Source organism: Emys orbicularis, chromosome 1 (genome assembly GCF_028017835.1).
Source record: "Emys orbicularis isolate rEmyOrb1 chromosome 1, rEmyOrb1.hap1, whole genome shotgun sequence".
Taxonomy (NCBI): domain Eukaryota; kingdom Metazoa; phylum Chordata; order Testudines; family Emydidae; genus Emys; species Emys orbicularis.
In genome coordinates, this window is record NC_088683.1 from 27321678 (window position 1) to 27334553 (window position 12876).

General features: G+C 46.4%; 1 protein-coding gene across 1 annotated transcript in view; it reads left to right on the forward strand.

The window, feature by feature from the left end:
• Positions 1 to 3773: 3773 nt before the first annotated feature.
• GSAP (gamma-secretase activating protein) overlaps positions 3774 to 12876 on the forward strand; it is a 67048-nt gene continuing 57945 nt past the window's right edge. Inside the window, exon 1 of the mRNA XM_065418854.1 lies at positions 3774 to 3858. Within this exon, the coding sequence (XP_065274926.1) occupies positions 3774 to 3858 (85 nt within the window). The remainder of the gene's footprint in view (positions 3859 to 12876) is intronic.

The window sequence follows — 12876 nt, forward strand, 5'->3', positions numbered from 1 at the left end:
GCAGGCTCGGCTCCTCCTTGGGGTAGCTGGAAAGGGGCAGGCTCGGCCAGTCCTCGGGGTAACGAGCGAGGGATAGGCTCGGCTGGCCCAGTGCGACCTCAGGCCGGCCGCGGCCTGCTGCCATCTCCCAAGATTGGTCACCGACATCTGATCTCTCCGGCGGTTGGTTCTCAACTGAGCTCTGCAGGTGGGCTTTTATACTTCAGGGCCTGCGCCGTGACCTCTGAGGGGCGGGCGCAGGACCCAGTGGTCCCGCCCACATTGGTGTTAGGGGAGGTTCGTCCCTCAGCGGGGCTGTGGGGTATCCCACCGCCTCGCTACAGGGCCCCAGTAAAAAAAATTTTTCGGGCCCCCCAGCAAGGGCGGACCGGCTAAACAGGGCCGACGAGGGGGAGGGGGAAAGCCGGGCCCGGGGCCCCCTTCCGGACCGCCGGGCCCCGGTAAGGCGACGAGAGGGGGGGAAGCCGGGCCCCGGGCCCCCTTCCAGACCGCCGGGCCCCAGTAATTTGTACCGGCTTCCCCCCCACTCATCGGCCCTGATAGTGTCGTGGACATTTTACAATTTTGTGGGTAATTTCCTAGACCTTTTTGAAAAAAAACCCAGAAATTCTATCATCTGAACCCATATTGACCTCCCACAGGGGTCATCATGCGGTTGCAACCTTTAAATCCATAGCACATACCTCTACCACTTGAGCTAACAGTAGCAATAGTAGGCTGTACTATGTGAACCAGCTACTAGAAGCAGATTAGACACATTTTGTCAGCACGTTTCACAGCTGTTTGCTAGACAGCAGAGGAATAATGAGACACAGGAATCCTGGGTTCTGTTCCCTCTTCTGTAGGAGAGTGTGCTGTAGTGGTTATAAACCCTTCTTCCTTTGTCTCACCACTGGCCCATTATTCCTGCTTCCTCTTCCCACTTGCTTCTCTTCACCTTCCCCACTCGGCCCCTGCCCTTGTGCTCCTTCCTGTTCTCCCACTCCCCACAGCTCTGGCTCCTGACACTTGTCTTTCACTTCCCCCCATCCCCATTGTTGACTCACCCCTCTCTCTCCCCCTCTGCTCCTCAAATCTCTGCATTCATCAGTGCTATTCAGGGTTGGATTGGCCACCCTCGATCATGATGGAGGGGCAGCCAGGCAATATTTGAGTGAGTGGTGTTGCAACATGGCACTTGGGGTCATATGACTGCCATATGACTCCATGCACCAGGTCACAATGCCCGGAGTTGGAAGCTTGGCCCAGCCTGGCGGGACAGAAGCCGTATCTGCCGGATGAGTGCGGGGCCAGTTTAGTCTCCAGCTCCTTGTGAAAATTCTTGCACAATTTTGTCAATTGCATCATCTTCTTGAAAAGGCGCTGCCCATACACTGAAAGGCTGCCAGGGGGATAGTCACCCCTCACCCCAGCTTAGCTCTGCCACTGACACAAAGATGAATTGTACTGGCGAGCTCTACGTTAGCTCTGTATAGTTCTTACTTTGTGGAAGCTGGTTTCCTTTCTCACATTGTATAAGATATACATCTTATCAAAAGATAGTATCATATGATTCTCATACTACGCATGGTAGAGAATTGTTCATTCACCATTCATGTTTTCTCTTTTTGATGCTTTGGCATTTCTGATCCTGGCCCAGACTGTGTCCCCTGGATCCAGATGCTGGGAGTGTGCTCCTCCATGTATGGCTGTCCCGAGCCTGCACCTCTGTGGCACTGTCCCCCTACACACACACACACACTCACTCACTCTGTCTCTCTCCGCTCCCCCCCCCCCCGCTGCAATCCGTGGAGCTGAACTTGAAGCTGTGCTGTTTTTTCAGTGGAACCTCCCTACCCCCATGGCTTGTATGGGCTATGAGAGCCAGGGGAACCACTGGAGCTGCACTGCCAGCATTTACAGTCAACATGGGGGAGGGAGGCAGCAAGACACTGGGCCTCCAGACACTTGGCTCTAACCTCCCCTTGGTCCAACCACAGGGACAACCAAGCGGGGGTGGGAGGCAGCCCCTCCAAACTGATTGTAAAAGGGGCTCAATCTGCCTGATGGAACAGTTGGGGAGGGAGCTTTGGGGCAGGAAGTGTCTTTTTGTTTTTTGGACATTGCTTAGCCCTTTCTGGATAGTAAATGACTCTAATGATAAACAACAACATAAGATCTGGGCTTTCCACGCCTCAGTGACTGAGGTGTCACATCAAAAGCAGATTTGACCTTTTTTTGACCTCACAAATGACTTCCTAATGCATTCACAAGCTAAATATGAGTCAAAAGCGAAACGCTGTTGCAAAAAAAGCGAACATCATTCTGGGATGTATTAGCAGGAGTATTGTAAGGAAGACACGAGAAGTAATTCTTCCACTCTACTCCGTGCTGATTAGGCCTCAACTGGAGTATTATGTCCAGTTCTGGGCGCCACATTTCAGGAAAGATGTGGACAAATAGGAGAAAGTCCAGAGAAGAGCAACAAAAATGATTAAAGGTCTAGAAAACATGACCTATGAGGGAAGATTGAAGAAACTGGGTTTGTTTAGTCTGGAGAAGAGGAGACTGAGAGGGGCATGATAACAGTTTTCAAGTACATAAAAGGTTGTTACAAGGAGGAGGGAGAAAAATTGTTCTTCTTAACCCCTGAGGATAGGACAAGAAGCAATGGGCTTAAATTGCAGCAAGGGCAGTTTAGGTTGGACATTAGGAAAAACTTCCTGTCAGGGTGGTTAAGCACTGGAATAAATTGCTTAGGGGGTTGTGGAATCTCCATCATTGGGGATGTTTAAGAGCAGGTTGGACAAACACCTGTCAGGGATGGTCTAGATAATACTTAGTCCTGCCTTGAGTGCAGGGGACTGGACTAGATGACCTCTCAAGGTCCCTTCCAGTTCTATGATTCTATAAGCTACTACTGTACTGGGCGGCTCATCATTCATGCTGGATTTCAGCTGCGCTCACCCAGTAACAAGACTGTGGCCTGAATCTGAAATCTCTCTGGTGTTGGCATGGGGAACTCTAGTCTGTGCCTATAAACTGCCCAGCACAAAGGGGCCATGATTCTGATCAGGGCCTCTGGGTGCTATTGTAATAATATAAGAATGAATAATAATACAACCCCCCCTCCCTCCACTGCTGACACCATTAGCTGGTGGTACCCTCATTACAGGCTCCTGGAGGGCTTTAGAGCCACGAAGGGCAGCAGATCTGGCCCAGAATCCAACATTCCCCTGAGTTTGGAGGTGTTGGATCTGGGGGTTGGTTTTGTGCCAACCTCTAGGGTGTATCTTATTACCAATTACTTATCACCAGCACGCACGGACCATTTCTCAGCGCTCTGTGTAAGCACCACCAACAAAAAAAACAACACATCCCAGCCCGGTGAGGTGAAAGCCCGGGCGGACTGAAAATCATGTGCCTGCCTGCTGCAAAGCGGGCAACAACAGGCGTTTGCTCAGCGCAGCCTTCCCTCTTGCTGCGGCCTGGGGGAGCAGCGCGCCCAGCCACTCCAAGTCGCCCGGAGCTGAATGACATCCCCGGCACCCAGTAGGCTGCAGCTTGGAGCAGCTCCCGGCCGGGCTGGGCTATTCCCAGCGCTGCCGCTCTCGAGCAGAAGCGAAAGCAGCGGCCCGAATGAAGAGGGCGGCGGAAGCGCCGCGCAGCGCCCACGCCCCCAGCTGCACGGGAGCGGAGAGGCTGGTGCGCCGGCCCCTCCAGGACCCGAGCTCCTGCGAGTCTGCCCCGCTCCTCCTCCCGCAGACAGGGGCCGGGCGGGTGGCACCCGCGGGATGCTGCTCCAGCTGAGCGCCGAGTTTGATCTCCAGAGCGATGTGGTCCCGTGGCTCTTGGCGCAAGGTCCGGCAGCGGCTCCAGGTAACGCTGATGCTCGGGGAGGCGCTTTCCGAAATGTTTCTGTAGGGTCGCCCCCACCCCCGGTAGCCATATCTGTCTTGTACTCGGCTCACCTGTAAGGAAAGTGTCCTCGCCTCTGCCTGCCCCGTCCCAGATGTGGCCCTGGTTTCTTTAGTGTGTGCACATATGTATGGTTATTTGGCCCTTTAAACATCCCCACAACCCCGTCTCCCCCCTTCTTAAAATGGGACACAACACAAAGGGAGGGGGAAGAAGTTTGACATGATGTGATATTAATGTCCTCTTGCTGGGTCAAAACGAAGCTGGCTGGAATCTAATTTTTCATGAATCAGCACCTTAGTTTAGTTTATGGCAGTAAAAACAACAGCATATTATTTATGTGCTGAGTGGTTACAAGAGAGCCCAGGTGTGTTTAAACTTGGGCCTAAATGAGTGAAGTAGTGGCTTATTTGGGCATGGATTAGTCAGGTGCTGGGAGCATGATATGTGAACCATTGCCAAAACATATCTAGAAATACCTGTCTGCCTTGATGTGTGTTATGGTTTTCCCATTTGTATGCTCCTTGGCTGCCAGTTACAAAGATTGCTGGGCCTAATACTCGACTGATTTACACCATGTTCAAATACCATTAAAGTCATGTGCAGAATCCAGTCCACTCATTATTTATGTAAGTACAATGTCCAAATGTCCACTTTAAAAGTGATGCAAATTGCAAAGTTATTCTGTATGGTGTATAAATTTTAGATGGTGACATTTTATTTATTTATTTTTAAATGGAGAATCAGGGAGTTTAATCTATTATGGCAGGGAAGTGAAAATAGTTCAGTTACACATGAGATGCACACTGCACGTAAGGTGACATGCCAAGAGTAAATATCATAGAGTCTTAAAACTAATATAACATTAAACAGGTTAGTCTAAAGTATGTGTATTTAAAAGCAACTTCCTTGAAATGTGAGCCAAATTCATCCTTGGTATAGCTCTCCACTAAAGTCACCCATGCATCAGAGATGAATTTGGCAAAGAATGTTCAAAGTGAAACAATTGTATATGACAACAGGAAATAACCTATGTAGATTTAACTTCCTACTAACAGACTACTATCATATATGCTAGATGTTATCCCTTTCTTTCACAAAACTTTCCTCTCTCACTCCCCATTTCTCCAAAAATTTGGTTAGAATACTTTCCCCCAGTAACCTCCTCTTTTAAAAAAAACAAAAAACTTTTATCCATTTCGTAAGTGAATGCTAATTAAAAGTAAATTAACTGTTAGATGCCACAACAATATGAGATTGCTAAATTATTCTGTTGGGTGGTGTGGGAGCTGAGAAGCAATGAATAAACCCAGTGGACTTTTGGCACAATGGTTCCCCTCCGCCCCACCTGTGAAGTAACTGGTTCAGTTCTGTTTTTTAAAAACTACAAAAGACTCAGTTTAGAAAAGCAGAGGGAAATAGCATAAAAATCATCATCTTTAGGGTCCTACCAAATTCACTGTCCATTTTGGTCAATTTCATGGTCATAGATTTTTAAAATAGTAAATTTCATGATTTCAGATATTTAAATCTGAAAGGTCATGGTGTTATAATTGTAGGGGTCCTGACCCAAAAGAGAGTTGTGGGGGCTCACAAGGTTATTGTAGGGGGGGTTGCGGTACTGCTACCCTTACTTCTGCACTACTGCTGGTGCTTCCTTCAGAGCTGGGCAGCTGGAGAGTGGCGGCTGCTGGCTGAGAGCTGAGCTCTGAAGGCAGAGCCATCACCAGCAGCAGCACAGAAATAAGGATGGCCTGGTATGGTATTGCTCCCTTCTGCGCTGCTGCCTGCAGAGCTGGGCCCTTAGTCAACAGCCGCCACTCTCCAGCCGCCCAGCTCTGAAGGCAGCAGTGCAGAAGTAAGGATGGCAGGTATGGTATTGCCCCTCTTACTTCTGTGCTACTGCTGGCGGGGCGCCGCCTTCAGAGCTGGGTGCCCAGCCAACAGCCACCGCTCTCCAGCCGCCCAGCTCTAAAATGACCCCCCTAAAATAACCTTGCGACCATCCCCCCTCCGCCCCTGCAACTCCCTTTTGAGTCAGGACTCCCAATTTGAGAAACACAGATCTCTCATGTGAAATCTGTATAGTATAGGGTAAAAGCACACAAAAGACCAGAATTCACAGTGGGGAGACCAGATTTCACAGCATTTTTCATGGCCGGGAATTTGTTAGGGCCATAATCATGGTAGAGACAGATGCTAGTATCTGTACTAAATTCTGAATGTCTAATTGGAGACCTTGTGGCAAGATACATAATTCAAAAAAATCAACCATCTATGTATTGTTGCTCTATAAAGGGGTATGTCAGATTGATTTATCCCCAAACAAATGTATACAAAACCAAAGGTAAGTAGGAAAGTTTCCATTATTTTAAAAATAAATTCCTTACCTTTCCTTCTACCCCAAAGTCTGTAGTTGAAAAGTATTCCATGTATGTTAGGTATTATTATCATCTACCATTATATACTGGAGTGATTTACTATGATATGAATATGTCCTATAGTGTGGACATGGCACTGACCATCTTGTTTAAGACCGATACAGGCCGTGCACGGCCTTTTTAAAAAAGCAAAAGACCAGTCTTTTTTAGAATGAGCCCATCTGATGTTACTAGTGTTACTGTCTAGCATTTCAGCTTCTGTTCACATAGTGACTTTTCTACCTTTTAAAAATAAATTATTTTTGTGTCTAGGCACCCAGGGCATTGTAGCCTATTAGTTAAATTACTATTAAACTACCATGGGTTCAGCTCCCATTGCTACAGTTTCAGGCTCAACAGAATTATCTTGTAAAGTCTCACATGCATGTTTAACGTTATTCTCATTGGATAACTCATATGAACAACCTTCAGCAACCACATAAGTTTTGTCAGTATTGGGGCTCTAATCACTGGATTTTGGACAAAAATATCTTGTATGATGCTGAATTTAGCAATCACATATGTTGTACTCACAAACTGACATATCTCCAATTACACTGGTCTACAATTTTTGAGAAGTCGTCTGCTTCAGAGATAAAATGTGCTATTTATTATGTATTTTGATGTGCTGAATTCAAATATGACAATTAAAACAACTGATTGGCTACTGTTTCTAAGATATTTAAGTTTTTACATTTTATGTCTATGTATATTGTGTAGATAGTAGAATTTTAATCATAAATTGTAAACCTAGGTCTTTTCATGTGTTTATGGTTGCTTTACATGATAATATTTCACCTGTCCCGTTTATGTAACACTTTAAAAATCAGCAAAAGGGTTATATAAATAAAATTTATTATGAAACAAAAGGCAAAAAACTATTATGTACATAGTTTAGTCCTATTCAGTGTCTACTCGGCGCTTCTTGGCTTGTCTCTTGTATTCATTAAATGGAGCATCTCTTGTCACTGTCCAGCAATAGTCTGCAAGCATTGATGGGCTCCATTTGCCCTGATGGCGTTTCTCCATTGTTGCAATGTCCCGGTGAAATCGCTCGCCGTGCTCGTCGCTCAGTGCTCCGCAGTTCGGTGGGAAAAAAATCTAGATGAGAGTGCAAAAAATGTATCTTTAGTGACATGTTGCAACCAAGGCTTTTGTATGTCTTGAGGAGGGTTTCCACCAACAACCTGTAGTTGTCTGCCTTGTTGTTTCCGAGAAAATTTATTGCCACTAACTGGAAGGCTTTCCATGCCGTCTTTTCCTTGCCACGCAGTGCATGGTCAAATGCATCATCTCGAAGAAGTTCACGAATCTGAGGACCAGCAAAGACACTTTCCTTTATCTTAGCTTCACTTAACCTTGGAAATTTTCCACAGAGGTACTTGAAAGCTGCTTGTGTTTTGTCAATGGCCTTGACAAAGTTCTTCATCAGACCCAGCTTGATGTGTAAGGGTGGTAATAAAATCTATCTTGATTCAACAAGTGGTGGATGCTGAACACTTTTCCTCCCAGGCTCCAATGACTCAGAGTGGCCAATCTTTCTTGATGTAGTGGGAATCTCTTGCACGACTATCCCATTCGCAGAGAAAACAGCAGTACTTTGTGTATCCAGTCTGCAGACCAAGCAAGAGAACAACAACCTTCAAATCTCCACAAAGCTGCCACTGATGTTGGTCATAGTTTATGCACCTCAAAAGTTGTTTCATGTTGTCATAGGTTTCCTTCAGATGGACTGCATGACCAACTGGAATTGATGGCAAAACATTGCCATTATGCAGTAAAACAGCTTTAAGACTCGTCTTCGATGAATCAATGAACAGTCTCCACTCATCTGGATCGTGAACGATGTTGAGGGCTGCCATCACACCATCGATGTTGTTGCAGGCTACAAGATCACCTTCCATGAAGAAGAATGGGACAAGATCCTTTTGACGGTCACGGAACATGGAAACCCTAACATCACCTGCCAGGAGATTCCACTGCTGTAGTCTGGAGCCCAACAGCTCTGCCTTACTCTTGGGTAGTTCCAAATCCCTGACAAGGTCATTCAGTTCACCTTGTGTTATGAGGTGTGGTTCAGAGGAGGAGGATGGGAGAAAATGTGGGTCCTGTGACATTGATGGTTCAGGACCAGAAGTTTCATTCTCTTCCTCGTCTGACTCAAGTGAGAATGATTCTGGTGCATCAGGAACCGGCAGTCCTTCTCCGTGGGGTACTGGGCGTATAGCTGATGGAATGTTTGGATAATGCACAGTCCACTTTTTCTTCTTTGACACACCTTTCCCAACTGGAGGCACCATGCAGAAGTAACAATTGCTGGTATGATCTGTTGGCTCTCTCCAAACCATTGGCACTGCAAAAGACATAGATTTCCTTTTCCTGTTCAACCACTGGTGAAGATTTGTTGCACAAGTGTTGCAGCATATGTGTGGGGCCCACCTCTTGTCCTGATCTCCAGTTTTGCAGCCAAAATAAAGGTGATAGGCTTTCTTAACCATAGTGGTTATACTGCGCTTTTGTGATGCAAAAGTCACTTCACCACAAACATAGCAGAAGTTATCTGCACTGTTCACACAAGTACGAGGCATCTCTGCTCACTTTGGCTAAACAGAAATGTGTCCCTTTGCAAAATCAAACACTGACAAATAAGAGAGCACGATACTGTGTGATTTCTAGAGCTGATATAGGGCAATTTGTTCAGCAGAGTGATGTAAGCTTCGTTATGATTGCATCATCCATGACTTCTAGGAATAACATGATGCAATTCATATCATGTATGACGCAATACCAGCTTCAGATTGCATCATTCATTGTTTTGCCTAAAAAGCAAGTACTGTCCAAACCGTCATAGATTTATTCAAAAGATCCAGTCAAAGATGTATTTTAGTCATTTCTGGTTTAAATTGAGATCCCTTCCCTTTATAACTCACTTATCCTCCGCCATTCCCAAGTCAAGGGTCGTATATACTGACCCAATAGCATATCTTGAAAACTAGAGCCAATCAACAATTTTAAGCATCATTTTCGTTCTCAGTGACCCAGAATTAGTAAAGTTTGACTACATTTATTTCAGAAGCATTTTGGCTGTAGAGCAGTGTTATAGGTCCTACCTAGTAGAAGCATTATGTTTGTAAAACATTGGTCAGAACTGAAGAAATTAAACTTTTTAAAATAAACACATGAAAATATTTGTTTTCAACTGTTTTTAAAGGAAATCTGGGCTTATTTTTGTTTAGCCCAATCATGTGAGTGTTCAGAAGACAAACTTCTTGCTATGAATTAAAACTGTGCTATATTTGAACAAAATCTTCCTGGCTATTCTGAATCTGTTGGTGGTGGTAACCTGCTGGAGAATCACAAATGGGCATCAGTATACAGGAGACTTCAAGCAAGTTTCAGAATTGCTTGAAAGCTGATTTAATTATCTTAAAAAGGATTTTAATTTCTAGATGTTAAAGCATTTTTGCATCTAGCGCTAAATGTTACTAAATATAACATTAAAAATGAATGTTTTCTCCCTTGAGGATTTGAGTGTGTTATGCAGCCCCTCTTGGAATTTCCAGTGATGTACACACTGGGCATAGCTAGGATCAAGGAAGGAGCTATAAACTGAGAGAAGATGGGTCTCTCACAGGCCCCGATCTAAAGACTTCCATTGAGTTCTGTGGACTCTGGATCAGGGGGCTACTGTCTGCTTGGAGGTCAAATTCATCCTTCCTTATACACAGTAGAAAGGGGGTTGATGGGACAGTATTCACCCTTGACATGCAGGCAGGCTGTGTGGTTGCTTGCAGTCTATCCTTGCCTGCTATTTTAGTCTGTGGATTGGGATATTGGCTGTTGTTCTTTGTGCCCTTTACATTGGGTTTTTGCCCACTGGATCTTTCAAGTGCAGATTTACCGTAATTATCACTTTCCCAGTCCACTCCAAATGCTCAGTCTGCGCTGGCTTAGTAAGGGTGGCAGGAAAATCACCTTTGTGACACCAGCGTGTCCTCCCTCCTCTCCATCCTGGACTGATGAGGAGCAGGGCCGGCTTCAGGCACCAGACGAGAAAGCAGGTGCCTGGGGCGGCACATTGTAAGGGGCGGCATTCCGGCCAATCTTGGGGCGGCATATTCCGGCTGCCCTGCTGTGGTTCTTTTTTTTTTTGTGGCTTTGGTAGCCTGGTCCGCAGCTCTGGAGCCCCCGGCTGGCTCCCCGTGCTCCGCCAGTCCCAGCCTAGCCCTGCAGGGCCACGGACCCCAGCCCGGGTGGGCAGGAACTAATGATCCCCGCCGTTCACCGTGCTGCCGGGCTCCCCGGGACACGCCACTCCCTGCTGCCTGCACCGGCCTCCGCCTCCCGCCCTGCTCTGAGCCCGGCCCAGCCGAACCGCCTTTAAAGGAGGGGCTGAGCCAGCACCTCCTGCAGCCCCCGGGGGCTCCGCCTGCCCGACTGGGAGAGGTACCCCAAGGCCGGAGGGGAGAGCCCCTCTCGCCCGGCTGCAAGCGGGCTGCAGCACCTGGCTGCCCACGGGCGGAGGGAGTGGGCAGGCGCCACCCTTCACCCCCCTGGGAGCCGCCTTGACTGCCCTCCACGTGCTCCTGCGGCTGCCTTTTTTTTTTTTTTTTTTGCTTGGGGTGGCAAAAAAGCTAGAGCTGGCCCTGATGAGAAGGCCCTGTGGTACAGAGGGTATTGTGTGGGCCCTCTATATTGGAGTGAATTCTGCCTTGAGGGAGTATACTATATGGAAAAGGATTTGTTTGGAGACTGTTCCCTAAACTTTCAGGATAGTATAAGTGGCTGAATCCAATGAAATATCCATTAATATCAATGTAGGGTGTAGTGTCATTCAACGGGATAATGACAGATCTTCTGGGCTATTATTGGGTGATCATCTCTGGTGTAACGCTGTTGTAATGGACTTTGAGTGCTCTGACAGCTGTGGAAAGTGGTGAATCTAGTAGTGTAAAGAAAGCCAGGATTTCCCCCTTGTTTCCCAACAACAAAATGCCAGTGTTCTGAATTTAATTGATCCTAACAGTGATAAATAAAACAAAGGAGGTGTTCTTTTCATTACTAATTGTGTTAGCACAAGCCAGTTTATAGTATAAAAATACCTGACCATATGGAGGAGGCACACTCTCTACCAACCTTAGGTGATAACTACAAAGTTATTAGTGTCAAACCCAGCTAATAACCTAACAGGAATCTTGAAGAATTTTTCCATTCACACTTTCTGAACACTATTGCTGTTACAAACTACCATACAGTGGTTAAAATGCAGCCATCAAATGTTCTTTTTATGGACTACATTTCCTCTCCTAGTCAAGTTCCCATTTGTGAGGCAACAACCCTTTGGCAACCACAACTGCTAGAAAAGTGGCATAAGGAAAGCATGCCTTTTTATTGTCTTTAATATATGAGATTTGTCCTTTCTGACATACACTAATCACACTATTTCCTTTTGTTTTGGGCTTCCCTGCTGCCTGGTCCTTCTCTTTCCCCTTCATGTCCATCATGGCTTATCTATGCTTCCCTGACACATGGGATCCTTGCACGTGCCCCATGGCTGCTTAGTTTCCAGGTACCCCAGTGCAGCGGTTCTTAAACTGGGATGTGTGGAATGTATTCTGGGCGGGCTTGAAAAGAGTTAGGGGGGAAAAATTACTGCACAAATTCAGAGCTGGGTGGCTAGAGAGCAGCAGCTGCTGACTGAGCGCCCAGCTCTGAAGGCAGTGCCGCTGCCAGCAGCAGCACAGAAATAAGGGTGGCAGTACCATACCATGCACCCTTACTTCTTCACTGCTGCTGGCGGCAATGCTGCCTTCAGAGCTGGGTGGCTGGAGAGCAGTGGCTGCTAGCCAGGTGCCCTAGTTGGGGCGAAACTACTACAGACAGAAAGAAGGGGGTGTGATCAAATATGTTTGAGAACCACTGCCCCAGTGTATACTGCTAGGCTGTATGGCTCCCTGGTGGCTCTGGTCACTAAGGGAAAATTCTGTTTCTGCAGAATTTCTGTTTATCCTGTTCTTTATGCGGAAGTGGCCTCTGAAGGAGTCAGCTAAGCTGACATTGCCTCATTTCCAGGTACTTCTCTGAGTTGCCTGGAGAAGCAGCTGGAAACAAGGTGACAGGTGTCGTGGTGCTGGTGCCACCTCTCTGTTGACCACCAGCTGGTGGTTTGAGAACTTGCAATGCATAGCCATTACTTAACTTCTAAAGTCCTGTATGCATGTAATAGAATGGGTTGAAAATGATCTGCTGTAAGCAGCATACAATGAATCCAAACCTCTTATTTAGAATTCTAACAGAAAATAGGAGTTGATCCTGAAATTTTGCAAGGAGATGGTTGAATTCCATTACTATGGCAATTAGAACTGTTAATTCAAACATGGTTTCCATGTTATTGGATGGGTGAGTGAGGAGTGTTTAGAAGCTAAGCTCCTTTTCTATAAGTTTTAAAACTCATTACATCTCATTTGAAGTTTCATTCGGGATTAAATAGAAGCCTGTGTACTACACTATCTTTGTCAAGAAGAGAGGAATTTTTTCATGCGCACAATATGCTCTAGAA